We start from the raw sequence: 18170 nt of genomic DNA on the forward strand, positions 1-18170 counted from the left end.
TCTTTTATTTCATCCTGCCTTGTTTCTGGTATGTATTACTTTATCCTTATTTTGCATGGACTAGAGATTCCTTAAAATAAGTCTATTTGTGCCAATTTATGCTGAGAGATCTATCTGGGTGCCCTGCACCCTCACTTTGATTTGCTTGTGAAACAAATCCCTGAGATCAGCCTGGTTTTCCCTAACATATTTTTGAGGCATTGTACCTAATTTTAGATTTTCTAGACATCCTTTTTTCCTTGAGAAAACCCTGGGTATTAGTTCATGAATTTTTAGATGAACATTGAAGCCAGGGATAGTGCCAAGAAAAAAGGACAGTAGATGAAAGCTTGGCGCGGTCGTTTGCCTCTTTTGCCTATTGAAACAGAGTGCTGTGTTGTGAAAGGATGTTTGTTCAAAATCTGCTTTGGCTTGTCACTGTGTTAACCACTGGAGAATTCATAAAACAGAAAACTTCCAGTCTGTGTTCACTTAGGTTATTTGTCTTAAGAATCTTGTTTGATGTACTCTTTCAAAACTATTAGGTTGCTGCAAAAGTAATTGCACCAACCTTATAGATAGCCCAGAACATGATAATCATGTCCTTTAAGAGTGCTTAATAGTAATGTCCCAATACATCATCTCATGTATATGGATAGGACTATTTTGTTTATTTCCATTTCCTTAGAAAGAGTAGCACCTAGAAAAGTGCCTAGCTCATAGTAAATGCTCACCAAACATTGAAGGAATAAATGAAGGTTAAAATGTGGGGTAGTTCCAGAACAGTATTATACACTCAGCACTTTATTCCATGTTTATCTTTATTGTATAGTAAATATGACAGACTCAAAGGTGTTTTAAAATAAAGAACAGCTGAAATTGGCATCATCAAGATCAAAAAAGGACATCCACCCAGCACAAGGATGGACCCAGGGAGCTTACCACAGTTCCACAATCCTGCTGATACTGTGTCCAGCTTTCCAGATAAAAAATCTCTGTCATTAGTTATGAGGGTTACTTCAAAATAGGTGAGGAATGAGATCATAGTCTGAATTTGTCAAAGTTTTCCTTCTAGCACACACATCACCTGTTACATCTTTTACATCTTCTCCCATTAATTTTCTTTTTGTTGTTGTTTGTTTTGAAATGGAGTCTCACTCCGACTCCCAGGCTGGAATGGAGTGGTGTGATCTCAGCTCGCCGCGACCTCTGCCTCCTGGGTTCAAGTGATTCTCCCACCTCAGCCTCCCAAGTAGCTGGGATTACAGGCATGCACCACCACACCTGGCTAATTATTGTATTTTTAGTAGGGATGGAATTTCATCGTGTTGTCCAGGCTGGTCTCAAACTCCTGATCTCAAGTGATACACTGGCCTTCACCTCCCAAAGTCCTGGGATTACAGGCGTGAGCCACCGTGCCAGTCTTCCATTGATTTTCTATCACAGCACAGAACACTCTTCACATAGTAGGTATTTAATAAATGGTTGTCAGATAAATTAACAGATTCTCTAAGGAAGCTTTTCAAAATTTAAAAAAGCTGTTTAAATTAAGCAGCTTTTCTCCAGCTATTTTGAAGTAGAGCTAGCAGGGTTTATTTTCATATCCTAGTGGTGCCTGGAATGCCAGTAAGACAGAACCATTCACACTCCTGGAAAGGGGGCTGAAGTCAGGGAGCCAAGTGGTCTAGCTCAATGGATCCCACCCCCATGGAGCCCAGCAAGCTAAGATCCACTGGCTTGAAATTCTCGCTGCTAGCACAGCACTCTGAAGTCAACCTGGGATGCTCGAGCTTGGTGGTGGGAGGGGTGTCCACCATTACTGAGGTTTGAGTAGGTGGTTTTCCCCTCACAGTGTAAACAAAGCCGCTGGGAAGTTCACACTGGGTAGAGCCCACTGCAGCGCCACAAAGCTGTAGCCAGGCTGCCTGTCTAGATTTCTCCTCTCTGGGCAGGGCATCTCTGAAAGAAAAACAGCACCCTCAGTCAGGGGCTTATAGATAAAACTCCCATCTCCTTGGGACAGAGTACCTGGGGGAAGGCGTGGCTGTGGGCACAGTTTCAATAGACTTAAACATTCCTGCCTGCAGGCTCTAAAGAGAGCAGCTGGCCTCCCAGCACAGCACTCAAGTTCTGCTAAGGGACAGACTGCCTCCTCAGTTGGGTCCCTGACCCCTATGCCTCCTCACTTGGAGACACTTCCATGCAGGGGTTGACAGACACCTCATACAGGAGAGCTACAACTGGCATCTGGTGGGTGCCCCTCTGGGATGAAGCTTCCAGAGGAAGGAACAGGCAGCAATCTTTGCTGTTCTGCAGCCTCCACTGGTGATACCAAGGCAAAGAGAGCCTGAAGTGGACCTCCAGCAGACTCCAGCAGACCTTCAGCAGAGGGGCCTGACTGTTAGAAGAAACACTAACAAAAAGGAATGGCATCAACATTGACAAAAAGGACGTCCACACAAAAACCCCATCAGAAGGTCACCAACATGAAAGACCAAAGTTAGATAAACCCACGAAGATGAGGAAAGCCAGTGCAAAAAGGCTGAACATTCCAAAAACCAGAATGCCTCTTCTCCTTCAATGGATCACAACTCCTCGCTAGCAGGGGAACAAAACTGGATGGAGAATGAGTTTGATGAATTGACAGAAGTAGACTTCAGAAGGTGACTAATAACAAACTCCTCCCAACTAAAGGAGCATGTTCTAACCCAATGCAAGGAAGCTAAGAACCTAAAAGGTTAAAGGAGTTGTTAACTAGAATAACCAGTTTAGAGAAGAATATAAATGACCTGATGGATCTGAAAAACACAGCATGGGAACTTTGTGAACATAAACAAGTATCAATAGTTGAATTGATCAACTGGAAGAAAGGATATCAGAGATCGAAGATCAACTTAATGAAATAAAGTTGGAGACAAGATTAGAGAAAAAAAAATGAAAATGAACAAACAAAACCTCCAAGAAATATGGAACTATGTGAAAATACCAAACCTACGTTTGATTGGTGTGCCTGAAAATGACGGGGAGAATGGAACCAAGTTGGAAAACACTCTTCAGGATATTATCCAGGAGAACTTCCCCAACTTAACAAGACAGACCAACATTCAAATTCAGGAAATACAGAGAAAACTACAAAAATAGTCCTTGAGAAGAGCAACCCGAAGACACAAAATTGTCAGATTCATCAAGGTTGAAATGAAGGAAAAAATGTTGAGGGCAGCCAGAGAGAAAGGTCTGGTTACCCACAAAGGGAAGCCAATCAGATGAACAGTGGATCTCTCTTCAGAAACCCTACAAACCAGAAGAGAGTGGGAGCCAATATTCACCATTCTTAGAGAAAAGAATTTTCAACCCAGAATTTCATATGCAGCTAAACTAAGCTTCATAAGTGAGGGAGAAATAAAATCCTTTGCAGACAAGCAAATGCTGAGAGACAAATGCTGATGGTGACAAAATCACCAGGCCTGCCTTATAAGAGTTCCTGAAGGAAGCACTATATATGGAAAGGAAAATCTGGTATAACCAAAAACATACCAAGTTATAAAGACCATTGACACTATGAAGAAACTGCATCAACGAATGGGCAAAATAACCAGCTAGCATCATAATGACAGGATCAAATTCATACATAACCATATTAACCTTATATGTAAGTGGGCTAAATGCCCCAATTAAAAGACACAGACTGGCAAATTAGATAAAGAGTCAATACACTTCAGTGTGTTTTATTCAGGAGACCCATTTCACATGCAAAGACACACATAGGCTCAAAAATAAGGGGATGGAGGAATATTTACCAAGCAAATGGGAAAAAAAAAAAAAGCAGGGGTTGCAATCCTAGTCTCTGATAAAACAGACTTTAAATCAGCAAAGATTAAAAAAAAGTCAAAGAAGGGCATTGCATAATGGTAAAGGGATAAACACAACAAGATGGGCTAACTATTCTAAATATATATGCACCTAATACAAGAGCACCCAGATTCATAAACCAAGTCCTTAGAGACCTACAAAGAAACTTAGACTCCCACACAATAATAGTGGGAGACTTTAACACCCCACTGTTAATATTAGATCAATGAGACAGAAAATTAACAAGGATATTTAGTACTTGAACTCAGCTCTGGACCAAGCGGACCTAAAAGACAGCTACAGAACTCTCCACTCCAATTCGACAGAATATACATTCTTCTCAGCAGCACATCTCTCTTATTCTAAAATTGACCACGCCATTGGAAGTAAAACACTCCTCAGCAAATGTAAAAGAACAGAAATCGGCCGGGTGCGGTGGCTCACGCCTGTAATCCCAGCACTTTGGGAGGCCGAGGCATGGATCATGAGGTCAGGAGATCGAGACCATCCTGGTTAACACGATGAAACCCTGTCTCTACTAAAAATACAAAAAATTAGCCAGGTGTGGTGGCGGGCGCCTGTAGTTCCAGCTACAGCTACTCGGGAGGCTGAGGCAGGAGAATAGTATGAGCCCAGGAGGTGGAGCTTGCAGTGAGCCGAGATCGCGCCACTGCACTCCAGCCTGGGCGACAGAACAAGACTCCATCTCAAAAAAAAAAAAAAAAAATCATAACAAACAGTCTCTTAGACCACAGTGCAATCAAATTGGAACTCAGGATTAAGAAATTCATTCAAAACTACCCGAGTACATGAAAACTGAACAGCCTGCTCCTGAATTACTACTGGATAAATAATGAAATTAAGGCTGAAATAAATAAGTTCTTTGAAACCAATGAGAACTAAGACACAACATACCAGAATCTCTGGGACACAGCTAAAGCACTGTTTAGAGGGAAATGTATAGCGCTAAATGCAGACAAGAGAAAGCAGGAAAGATCTAAAATCGACACCCTAACATCACAATTAAAAGAACTAGAGAAGCACGAGGAAACAAATTCAAAAGCTAGCAGAAGACAAGAAATAACTAAGATCAGAGCAGAACTGAAGGAGATAGAGACAGAAAAACCCTTCAGAAAAAATCAATGAATCCAGGAGCTGGTTTTTTGAAAAGATTAACGAAATAGATAGACGGCTAGCCAGATTAATAAAGAAGAAGAAAGTTCTCTGTTTTGAATCAAATGACACAATAAAAAGTGATAAAGGGGAGATCACCACTGATCCCACAGAAATACAAACTACCATCAGAGAATACTATAAACACCTTTATGCAAATAAACTAAAAAATCTAGAAGAAATGGATAAATTCCTGGACACATACACCCTCCCAAGAGTAAACCAGGAAGAAGTCAAATCCGTGAATAGACTAATGACAAGTTCTGAAATTGAGTCAATAATTAATAGCCTACCAACCAAAATAATTGCAGGACCAGACGGATTCACAGCCGAATTCTACCAGAGGTACAAGGAGGAGCTGGCACCATTCCTTCTGAAACTATTCCAAACAACAGAAAAAGAGGGAATCCTCCCTAACACGTTTTATGAGGCCAGTATCATACTGATACTAAAACCTGGCCGAGACACAACAAAAAAAGAAAATTTCAGGTCAATACACCTGATGCATTGATGCAAACATCTTCAATAAAATACTGACAAACCGAATTCAGTAGCATATCAAAAAGCTTATTCGCCACAATCAAGTCTGCTTCATCCCCGGGGTGCAAGGCAGGTTCAACATATGCAAATTAATAAACATAATCCATCACATAAACAGAACCAATGACAAAAACCACATTATTATCTGGATAGATGCAGAAAAGCCCTTCGATAAAATTCAACACCACTTCATGATGAAAACTCTCAATAAACTAGGTATTGATGGAAGGTATCTCAAAATAATAAGAGCTATTTATTACAAACCCACAGCCAATGTCATACTGAACAAGCAAAAACTGGAAACATTCTCTTTGAAAACCTGCACAAGACAAGAATCTCCTCTCTTACCACTCCTGTTCAACATAATATTGGAAGTTCTGGCCAGGGCAATCAGGCAAGAGAAAGAAATGAAGGATATTCAAATAGGAAGAGAGGAAGTCAAATTGTCTCTGTTTGCAGATGACATGATTGTATATTTAAAAAACGCCGTTGTCTCAGCCCAAAATCTGCTTAAGCTGATAAGCAACTTCAGCAAAATCTCAGGATACAAAATCAATGTGCGAAAATCACAAAGATTCCTATACATCAATAATAAACAGAGAGCCAAATCATGAGTGAACTCCCATTCACAGTTGCTACAAAGAGACTAAAATATGCAGGAATACAACTTACAGTGGATGTGAAGGACTTCTTTAAGGAGAACTACAAAACCCTGCTCAAATAAATAAGAGAGGACACAAACAAATGGAAAAACATTCCATGCTCCTGAATAGGAAAAATCAATATCATGAAAATGACCATACTGCCCAAAGTAATTTATAGATTCAATGCTATCCCCATCAAGCTACCACTGACTTTCTTCACAGAATTAGAAAAAAACTACTTTAAATTTCATGTGGAACCAAAAAGACCCCATATAGCCAAGACATATCCTAAGCAAAAAGAGCAAAGCTGCAGGCATCATGCTTCTTGATTTCAAACTATACTACAAGGCTACAGTAACCAAAATAGCATGTTACTGGTACCAGAACAGATATAGCGACCAATGGAACAGAACACAGGCCTCAGAAATAATGCCACACATCTACAATCATCTGATCTTTGACAAACCTGACACAAACAAGCAGTGGAGAAAGGATTCCCTATTTAATAAACGGTGTTGGGAAAACAAGCTAGCCATATGCAGAAAACTGAAACTGGACCCCTTCCTTACACCATATACAAAAATTAACTCAAGATGGATTAAAGACTTAAATGTAAGACCTAAAACCGTAAAATCCCTAGAAGAAAACCTAGGCAATACCATTCAGGACATAGGCATGGGGAAGGACTTCATGACTAAAACACCAAAAGCAATGGTAACAAAAGCCAAAATTGACAAATGGGATCTAATTAAGCTAAAGAGCTTCTGTACAGCAAAAGAAACTATCATTAGAGTGAACAGGCAACCTACAGAATGGGAGAAAAATTTTCTATCCATTTTACAAAGGACTAATATATAGAATCTACAAGGAACTTAAACACATTTACAAGAAAAGAACCCCATTAAAAGGTGGGCAAAGGATATCAACAGACACCTCTCAAAAGAAGACTTTTATGTGGCCAACAAACATATGAGCAAAACCTCATCATCCCTGGTCATTAGAGAAATGCAAATCAAAACCACAATGAGATACCATCTCACACCAGCTAGAATGGCAATCAGTAAAAAGTCAGGAAACAACAGATGCTGGAGAGGATGTGGAGAAATAGGAATACTCTTACACTGTTGGTGGGAGTGTAAATTAGCTCAACCATTGGGATCTAGAACCAGAAATACCATTTGACCCAGCAATCCCATTACTGGGCATATACCCTAAGTATTATAAATCATTCTACCACAAAGACACATGCACACATATGTTTATTGCAGCACTATTCACAATAGCAAAGACTTGGAAGCAACCCAAATGCCCATCAATACTCTGAATAAACAAAGTGTGGCACATATACAACATGGAATACTATGCAGCCATAAAGGATGAGTTCATGTCCTTTGCAGGGGCTTGGATGAAACTAGAAACCATCGTTCTCAGTAAACTAACACAGGAAAAGAAAACCAAACACCGCATGTTCTCTCTCAAAGTGGGAGTTAAACATTGAGAACACATGGACACAGGGAGGGGAACATCACACACTGGGGCCTGTTGAGGGCTGGAGGGCTAAGGGAGGGATAGCATTAGGAGAAATACGTAACATAGATGACTGGTTGATAGGAGCAGCAAGCCACCACGGCACGTGTATCCCTATGTAACAAACCTGCACGTTCTGCACATGTATCCCAGAATTTAAAATATAATAATAATAAAATTAGAAGAGTCATGACCTGGAGCCTCCAGATAATCTGTTTTAGAAAAGAAGCAATAGTTTTCAAAGAATCTGGAAATGTTTCAATAGGAGACTCTTGCCTTTTTATTGGATTTGTCTATTACTGAGGTATTATTTCATGAGTCCCCATTGTGCCACTTTAAGACCTCCTGGATGGAAGATTTGCTCCCCAGTTAATGTAAGAAAGTTAACATACTGCTAAGTGCTGTATATGGTGATAGAAGTCTATTAATAATACATATGTGGAGTTTGGCTGGCAGAGTCATTTGCTGAAGACCAAAGAGCTTTGCACTTCACAGTAGCTTTCCATAATCAATAGTCCCACTTTATCCAATAAAAAATTACTAGAGCATAAAATGTATAAAGCTTGATCAGTTCCTTTTACTTTAGTCATCTGTTCAGCAAAAAATGACAAGTTAATTCTTTTCTAAATGCATTTACAGCTTTAAAAGGACAACAGACATTATCATAAATTAGTCATGCTTCAGTACACTGATTTTTAATATACACGTGCATTTAATTTGAATACCTTGCACTAGGGTTTCAATTCCAAGAATGTTTGCAAATCTATATGTGCTCAGTCAAAACATGACCATTAACTAATGCAATTATTCTTTCAATCTGTTATCACTAAATCACTTAAAATTCTATTTTACGTTGTTCTGCTTTAAATCTAAGCCATTAGAAGAAGGAGAAAAGAAATTCACACTTTTAAGCCATCCCAAGCTTTTATGAAAGTGATAAAGCTTAGATTTCAAAGGACAGAGGTTGCTATCAAGCTGTGATGGTCCCGGTTCTATTTAAAGAATAGTTACTTAAATGTGCCTACTTTTCTAATTCTGGCTTCACTAATTTAGGATGCCTCTACTTATTGCTTCACAACTATAAAATCCTTCCTCCTTTCCTCCCTCAATTTGGGGAATATTTTAATTATGAGATTCCTTAGGTGGGATAACATCACTCTCAGGAACTCAAGCCAGCCGCTTGAGTTAATTCTAAGGTTTAGACTCAGCTTCCCTAATCAAAAGTTTGTGTCCTGTATCCCTTCATGAGGGCTTGTATTTCCACAGTTACAGAAGATTCCTTTCTTTGAATAATTTTGATTTGTCATTTTAAGCTACATCTACCTTTTGAGTATGATAACATATTAAATCTTAACTGTTTCTACTCGGATACACTCATGAACCATTTCCTGAGTAAACTGAAATTATACACTAAACATAGAGAAATTGGGCAAAGAGTATCAGGCACAGGGAAAAAAGTTCAGAAGACAGATGCTAGGAGGTGAATGAAGAAAAATGAAATTTCACAATTATAATACATGGTGTCCTTAATATTTGGGATTTTCTTCCCTTTCCTGTGCTGTCTTACCTAAGAATTCAGTGCCAGGAAATTTTGCTGCTAATACGTGGGTCAAAAACAAATTTGGAGTCATCCATCACTCCTCTCTCTCTCATTGCAGGTCTAATCCATTAGAAGGTTGTCTCCACCTTCAAAATATATACTGGATCTGATCTCTTTGCACTACATTCACTATGACTGCTGCAGTGGAAGCCATCATCCTTTCTCCTAGACTGGCAAGACCTCCAAATGTATAATTTCTTCCACCTCCCTGGCTCCCACTGCTTATTACTTCCCTCAGTAGCCAGGTGATCCTTAAAACATTAAAATCGCATCGTCATGTTACCATTCTTCCCAAAATTGTCCAGCGGTTTTCAGCATATTTGGAATAACACTCACAAGCTGTCATCTGGCCCAGTGATCAAGCTTTTTGGTACCAGGGACTAGTTTTGTGGAAGATAATTTTTCCACGGACTGGGACAGGGGGATGGGTTCAGGATGATTCAAGTGCATTACTTTTATTTTGCATGTTATTTCTATCATTATCACATTATAATATATAAGGACATAATTACACAACTCACTATAATGTAAAATCAGTAGGAGCCCTGAGCTTGTTTTCCTGCAACTAGACAGTCTCCTCTGGGGGTGGCGATGGGAGACAGTGATGGATCATCAGGCATTAGATTCTCATAAGAAGCACACAACCTAGATCCCTCTCTTGTGCAGTTCACAATAGGGTTTGCATTCCTATGAGAATCTAATGCTGCTGCTGATCTAACAGGAGGTGGAGCTCAGGCGGCAATGTGAGTGATGGGGAGCGGCTGTAAATACAGATGAAGCTTCACTTGCTCACCTGCTGCTCACCTCCTGCTGTGAGGCCTGGTTCCTAACAGGCGGCTGACCAGTACTGCCCCATGGTTCAGGTATTAGGGACCCCTGCTCTGGTCTACGAGGTTCCACATAATGTGGCTTTTGACTGCTCTTTATGTCCTGTCTCTATTATTCTCCCCTTGACCCACCTGTCTTAACCACACTGGCTTCTTTGCTGTTTCTAGATAGCGCTGGGCACTCTGCCTCCCTGGGGCCTTTGGAGAAGGCTGCCCTTTTCTCTGCCCAGAACACCACTTGTCCACCATCCTTATGCTCGCTCCCTCATTATATTTAGGACTCTGAGGATTTCCCTCTTCATGGCATCGAAATATCTCTCCTCGTCCATCTCTCTCTCCCCACCCGGTAACTTGTGCCATGGCATATATTGATGCATTTATGTCTGCCTATCCAACCAGAAGGTAAAATTTTCCCAAGGTCAGGGGCTTTCTCTCTCTCACTGATGTGTCTCTGTTGTCCTCAGTGCTTAGCTGTGGCTTAACAATTACTTGTTGAAAGAAAGGATAAGTGAATACATGGATGAGTAAGTGATTCACTTACTGTTTGGACAGGCCTATTTCTTTTTCTAGTCAAGCCTGCTTTTTAGCACTTTTCAGGCTTCAGTCTTCCTTACATATCTTTATCTTAACTAAAATGTTCTTGTAGGAGTTATTCTTTCTGTGCATCCCATATTTGAGTTATTAGCATTCCCTTTCTCAGAGGTTTGGGGTTCAAAGTGACTGACAAGTGTTCTCTCACTAAAAGTAGGGACATCAGAGCTGTTTTTATATAAATGGAGGGCAGGTTTACCTGACATTTAGAATGACCAGGGAGCAATGTGGGGAATTTGATTTTCGGGCCTTGAAAAGACATTCTTCTTCAAAAAGTTATCTTCTGCATCTTTTAGTGGGAATTTGAATTTACACAATTAGATATTCCTTTACTTATGTTTTGTTTCTCTTTTAACTTGCAATTACATCCATGCACTCCATAACATTTCTGTCAATGCTAGGCCACAGACTACATATACAATGGTCCCATAAGATTATAATACTTATTTTTACTGTACCTTGTTTATGTTTAGACATGTTTAGATACACAAATACTTGCCATTGTGTTATAGTTGCCCTCAGTATTTAGTAAATTGACATGCTGTACAGGTTCATAGCCTAAGGACAATAGGCTACACCATATAGCCTAGGTGTATAGTAGGCCATACCATCTAGGTTTGTGTAAATGCACTCTATGGTGTTCACAAAAGAATGAAATTGCCCAGTGACACATTTCTCATAACATATCTCTGTCATGAAGTGAGACAGGACTATCTCCTGAAAGTGCTGAAATTCATCCCTAGGTGACCACAGGGCTCTAATTATAAAACGATTAATTATAATATATTCTCAAACTGTACTTCTATTTGAGATTAGAAGAAAAGTTATTTTGGCAATGTGAAATATCATTGGTCAGCAGATTATATTTTTGTTTGCACGCAGAGCACACTTCCTCAGACCAAGATCAACACTGACTTGTCCTTGTAATGGCTAGACAGGTAGCTACCCATTGTCTACTGAAACTGCATTCTGTACTACTTGATTGAGCTTTCTGGACGATCTGATTGAGTAAATGGGTTTGCCATTTACCGTTTTAATCTGCCAGTGTCATTTTATCATGAAGGTATGCTTTAGAATCAAACTGTGCTTTGAACCCTGCTTTCACTCATGTGACTTTGGAAGGGTTACTTACTCTTTATGCCAAGTCTCCCATCTGTAAAAGGAGAAACAAGATTTTCTTCATAGGATTGTTGGGAGGATTAAATGAAGTAATGCCCCTAAATTCATTAGTGCAGTGCCTGGTATAGAGTAAGCAGGCAGAAAATACTGACTGTTACTTGTACTACTTGGAGTTTCTGCCCTGATACCCTAGTAGTCCAAACAAATTAATGCCTTGTTTATTCTGTTTAGCCAGACACTTTGAAAAAAGCACACTGATTCACACTCTCACGCTGGTAAGGGGCTATGGAAATTGACATTTCTTTCATTCCACGGCCATTTACTCTACTTGAGGCATTTCCATAGCCAATTTCGAAGCTCTGACTCAGAGGAGGTAGCATGCTGGCCTTTGCAACTCCCCACATTCCCTTTTAACCAGGAGGGCCAAATGAGGCTGCTTTGAAAGGCATGAGAGTTGGGAGATGGAGGGTTGAAAAGGTCTGGTGTCTGACATGGGCTTAGCCATTAAAGAGAGTGTTCCAGGCATCAGAAAGCTGAGTTTTCTGGAGGCTGGAGGACTATCGCTGTAACAACTTCTAAAGGAGAAAGGGAGTAACGTTTAGCTGAGTGGGCTCCTTTGATTTGTTATTCTGTCAGATCCTAGCGACACTTTCTCTGGTTGGAGCAGCTCAGGATGTGCGGTTTTCATGGCTGCCGGGGTGATTTGTGACTAAACGTAGACAGGGCTTTTGAAAAAAATAAAGAAAAAAGGTTGAACAAAGACTAAGAAAAGACCCATATTTTTTAAAAAAAGGAGTATAGAAGTCGTTTATTGGTGTGGTTTTTCCTCTCCCTCTTGCTAGGTTGATATTTTCTCTGAGTTGGTAAAAAAATAGCAATAGTGATAAATGTCTTCTCTAAAGAATTTATCATTTGCCAGTGAATGGAAGTTGGGTGGTTTTAGTTAATGAGCTACCAACAAGTTTTTTTGTTACTTTATGTACAAATATAGTCATTACACTCTTGTTTTCATTTTTCTTCATAATAACTTTCCAAGTTTCTCCATTGCTAAATCGTATTGGGTCATGTTAAATTAATTGCAAAAGCAATTTATACAGAATGGCCCATTTCCTTCCAAACAAGCAAAAAAATTACTATAATCTAAACTTTGTTTCTTTTTTGCTCTTTGTTGAACTGTGGTTGCTGGAACTTAGACCATGGCCACTGCGGATCTCTAATATTAAGACTTTGGATGAAATCAATGAAATCCTCAAAAATAAAATGTCAATGCGCATGTGTGTGTGTGTGTGTGTGTGTGTGTGTGTGTGTGTGTGTGTTTTCCACATCAGCAATGGTCAAAAGGCCCATGTAGAAGGATAGAAGAAGAAAGGGAATGGACACTTATTGAACATTTATTATATGTCAGGCTCAATGATTGGTATTATCTCCATTGTACAGGTAGGAAAACAACATTGGGCCCAAGTCACTAACTAGAAAGTGGTGAAATTCTGATTCAAACCAAGTTCGTTGAACTCCAAAGCATACTTGTCATCTGCATCACACTACCCTCTTTTTGCCTGTCTTCTTTGTTAACTATATCACAGAAGTCTCTGAGTCAGTGGCTGTATCTGACCCCCTTGTTCAGGCCAGAAAGTTCTTCTTTTGGGGAACCCTTGGAAGAAGAGGGTTTGAAATGAGATCTTGGTAGTCTTCCACCCCAGCATTCTCATACCCCATTTTATTTTGCCCTGGATGAAAGATCTATCTGTGCCCTGAAACTGGAAATCTGTGAAACAAGCCTTCTGCTGAAGTGGCCCTGAAGAACAGGGTAAGGAGTGACTTTGTGAGGAGAAAGGGTTTCGGAGCCCTGGCTCTGGACAAGAACTGTCTCTGTGAAGAAATGAACTTCTCTTTATTTCTCATATGTAGAAATTAGAAATATATTGTTGTTTATATTCACCTGGCATAGGAAGGACCTGAACTCTGCACTCCAAACTCTTGTCTGCCTGAGTGACTAATTCATAAGCCTAGGGAGAAAAAAAAAAGTGAAAATTAAGTAGTGAGGCTGAGGGAGAAAAACTCGTGTTACAACAAATCCCAGAGGACTGTCCAAATCCTTTTTCTTGATGGGCTTTTCGCAAGACTAATGATTCTTAGCTGATACTTAGCTTTCAGGCTTTTTAGAATGATGACATTCATTGTGAGGGATTTGTCACTGTGAGGTTTCTTGGAGATTTGCTTTCTTATTTTGACATCTGTTACTTGATTTCAATTTTACGCTAGTTTTTGTAAAGCCAGGATCTTGGTGACATATGATTACTTTTATGGCTGGTTTTTCTCCTTTTTTCTTTTAAACAATCACAAAACTGATAAATTTTTCTTTAAATATGAAATGGGACAGCAGATATGTAAATGTTACTTAGGCTTTGTTTATCGTTCCAAATTTGATGAGTCTCTCAGTGTTTTTACAAGTGCTGCAAGGTTTTATTAATGCTGTGGGCTTAAAGAATGCTGTAATAATCCACAAAAGGAAATTCTGCCTAAAATAATTCTCCAGGTATGAATGTAGTAATGTGATAGTTGTTTTGTTTTCTGTACATTGTATACAAACTCCATTGTGTTTTCCCCTTTATTTGTGGGTGTGTCTGTGTGTATTTGAGTATTAACCAGTTATAAACTAGGGAGACATATTGCTATATCAGTTTATATAACAGTATGGCTGCATATGTAAAAAAGTATTAACCAGTTAAATATAGTGGCACGATATTAACTCATTTTTAATACATATACTTTTATGTGAATGACAAGTCAAATGGGTAAAGAGTTTCTTATATCGAGAAGATTGAAAAGTTGGAGATAGTTCTATGTAAAACAATATATTTATGACTTCACACATTCACACACTGTCCTATTAAGAAAGAAAAGCCATGTTTCACACAAAGTCATCTGAAAGTCTGTGAAGTCAAACCCCATGACAAGCTCAGCTATCAAGAATTAGGCTCATTTGGTTTCCAACTCCTCTCTTTATCCCCTCACTCTCTTCCAGCTTCAAGGCTGAGACACATTCACTGTTTATCCGTATCACGTTCCTTTAGCCTAGTCATCCTGTGCTACTGTCATGCTGGGCTGCTGGATTTTTTTTTTTTTTCTAGGAAATAAAAGGGATTTAGTAATACAAAGTTAGTATACTTCTTTATCCACAGGCAAAGATTTGGTCCTAGAAAGAGAGATTATGCCTCTTGATTTCATGACTTAAGTTTCCCTTAGAGTTGTATATTTTTCTTACTTCTTCTTCTTCTTTTAAATAAACCAAACCAAACAGGTATTCCTGGAGAACCTCTGAATGGAAAGAATGCCAAGTCTCTCTCCTCCTCGAGCAGCAGGATCCCCACTGGCATGTGACGGGACCCGTGTGTGGCGGTGGGATCCAGACCCGGGAGGTGTACTGTACCCAGAGTGTACCAGCAGCTGCCGCACTGAGGGCCAAGGAAGGTAGGCAGCCAGTTCCGGGACAGATGGTGCGCTGCTGGTTGGAAGGAAAATCTCTCCAACTCTTCCAGTGTTCTTCTTGAAATAACTGACACTTAGCGTTCACAAATTTAATATTTATTTTGTTGACCATTTGTATGCCACCCCTAACGCTTGGGATAGTTAGAAATAGTAGCAAAAATAATATGTCTCCCAAGAGTCACTGTAAAAGTTAAAGGAGAAAATGTAGTTAGGGTGAGTAGCATAGATAAATGCTACAAGCTAAGGGTGTGGTATGCCAGGAATGAGTCAGTAATGAATGAATAGCATTCTTCTTCTTTTTTTTAAATTTTTTGCTCAGAGGAGTTTTTATATGTGTGAATTTTTTAATGTGGAAATTTCTACAAACATATCCCTTTTAAATATCAAGGATCCAGTGTTTTGGTGCCAAATTTTAATTTTTCTGAAGAAATGGAAGAGGAGAAGAGAAAACAGTAGCTTCCTCCATGATAAGCTCTCTAATTGGTGGGTGTAACCCAACAATAGTGCATTTATTTCAGAGTGCAGATAGTGATAACATTTAGAAACTGGGAAACTTACTCGGATTTATGTAAGTCAATTGGTTGGGAAGTCATGAGAAGACAAGGATGCTTCCACTCTAGAAGAATGTGTGACCTCTTCTAATTGGAGAACACAAGCAATACTCCCTGCAGAAGTGGTAAAGATGGGAATGTTTCCTTGGGCTTGCCAGGAAATATTTCTACTGTGGGCTTTGGTTAGGAAGGCAAAATACAAATTTTCTTACTATAGTAATGTGTCCTTTTAATTCTTAAAGCTTGTCATGCTAGATGTCTTTTTGTGTGTGACATAGCTTTGCAGAATTCATGGGCATCTGTGACCATAGCCTCAGATAAGGTACTTGATGGGATGGTTCTTGCAGACTGCTTAGCATTTTTCTTCAACAACTGGTGCTAAAAGGCCACATTGACAGGGCTACAGTTGTTTTTGAAAATAATGATTGAATTTTCTTCCTTCTCTGATTTCACTTTGGAAAATTACAGCCTAAACACTTTTTATTTCAGGACAAAACACGACTATAGTTACTGCTCTGAATTTGTAGGAAGAGAATTTAGATTAAAATGCTCCAGGTTAGTTTTTCAAACCTTGGTGATCTTTCCATTCCAGCTCCTCTCTTCTTTTCTTCGACTACCGTCTACTGTTGGAGGGTCTTCAGGGATCAACATATAAATAAAACTTGTATAGAATTGATGCATTATGACCTACCTGTTTTTCAGCTTCAACTTTTAATCTGCTATTGACATTTTCATCTTTCTAAAGTTTCTTTTGTAAAAATAGCTTTTCTTATGGATCACCTATTTCTAAAGTTTCTTCAGGCTTCATCTTTCTAGTTTTTTATTTTTTTTATTTTTATTTTTTATTTTCTTTATTTTTTGAGACAGAGTCTCACTCTGTCACCCAGGCTGGAGTGCAGTGGCCGGATCTCAGCTCACTGCAGGCTGCACCTCCTGGGTTCACGCCATTCTCCTGCCTCAGCCTCCCGAGTACCTGGGACTACAGGCGCCCGCCACCTCGCCCGGCTAGTTTTTTGTATTTTTTTTTTAAGTAGAGACGAGGTTTCACCGTGTTAGCCAGGATGGTCTCGATCCCCTGACCTCGTGATCCGCCCGTCTCGGCCTCCCAAAGTGCTGGGATTACAGGCTTGAGCCACCGCGCCCGGCCCTTTCTAGTTTTTTAAATGGAAACTTACTGGGCAGGAAGATTAGGAGGCAAGTGGAAGTCTGGTGTTCTAGAATTGGGAATTAGATGCTTACATAGTGTGTGGGGGGCGGCGCGCGGGTAGAATAGAGAAGGGGTGTTATTTGCAGAGTGAACAGTCTATCAAGCCCTAGTACAATCTACTCCAAGCATCAAAAGAGGAGGAAAATGTCTTAGGCCAAAGCACACTTGGAAATTAGTATCTGTGTTCACAGGAAAACAGAAAATACTTAGAAAGCTATAAGTCTGATAGTCCAGTACTCAGGGGGAGAGGCTAGATGTGGGAGCTGGATGTAAATACATAGATGTGTAACACGATCGTATACTCCTGTACAGAGCTGAATATAGCAAGTAAGACTATGCTGGATAACACAGCACAGCTGCTATAAAGGCACTGCATAGCTTACTGCTTACCTTAGTAGTTGTTATCAAAGGTTTTATTTTGCTCTTGTGTGGAAGCGAACCAGCGGGATTGTTCGCCCATTGCTTTCCTTTCTTATAAATGCTTTCACTTCTTACTGTTATCATTTATAGATGTATCTTGACAAATCTGGAATGAGAATTTCTTCTTGGCCCCCATTAAACACAAAGGAACAACTGAATTTTTATTGTTAGGAACCTGTGAGTATTTGCCCAGTGAAGTGAGAAGAATATAAATATTTTAAATCTGTCTGTTAATGCAATAATAAAGGTTGAAATTGGAAACATTTCATGTTCAGTTTCTGTGAACATCAAATTATTAATATTGTTGTTATGTTAGATATTCATACTTTGGAGGGAGGAAGCATTTTAGTAGCACTGACTTTGGAAATTCCTTTGTGAGTCAGTATTGACATCCCCACAAGGTTAATTTTCCCTTAGACTCAAGGATACACTTAGTTCACTCTGGAGTGTGATTGCTTGACTTTTCTTCTGTACAAAATCCCATCATCCACTGGTGATTTAGCAGCTCTGATTCCAAGAACCAGATTTTAGAGGAATTCACAATCTTGGGGGAAAAGCAAACTTCATTTCCATGGATCCTTCCTGTGATAGAATGCATATAACTCCTAGATGTCATAATAATAATAATTTTTAAAAATGCTAATCCCCTCCCAA

At 39.5% G+C, this 18170-nt stretch overlaps 1 protein-coding gene across 1 annotated transcript in view; it reads left to right on the forward strand.

Annotated features, from left to right (window-relative positions):
- Nucleotides 1-16271, forward strand: part of THSD7B (thrombospondin, type I, domain containing 7B) — a 234635-nt gene extending 218364 nt beyond the window's left edge. Inside the window, exons 5-6 of the mRNA XM_011937747.1 lie at nt 15151-15320; nt 16132-16271. Of these exons, the coding sequence (XP_011793137.1) occupies nt 15151-15320; nt 16132-16271 (310 nt within the window). The remainder of the gene's footprint in view (nt 1-15150; nt 15321-16131) is intronic.
- The last annotated feature ends 1899 nt before the right edge of the window (nt 16272-18170 follow it).

This window comes from Colobus angolensis, unplaced genomic scaffold, assembly GCF_000951035.1.
Source record: "Colobus angolensis palliatus isolate OR3802 unplaced genomic scaffold, Cang.pa_1.0 Scaffold168, whole genome shotgun sequence".
In the NCBI taxonomy this organism is placed as follows: Eukaryota; Metazoa; Chordata; class Mammalia; order Primates; family Cercopithecidae; genus Colobus; species Colobus angolensis.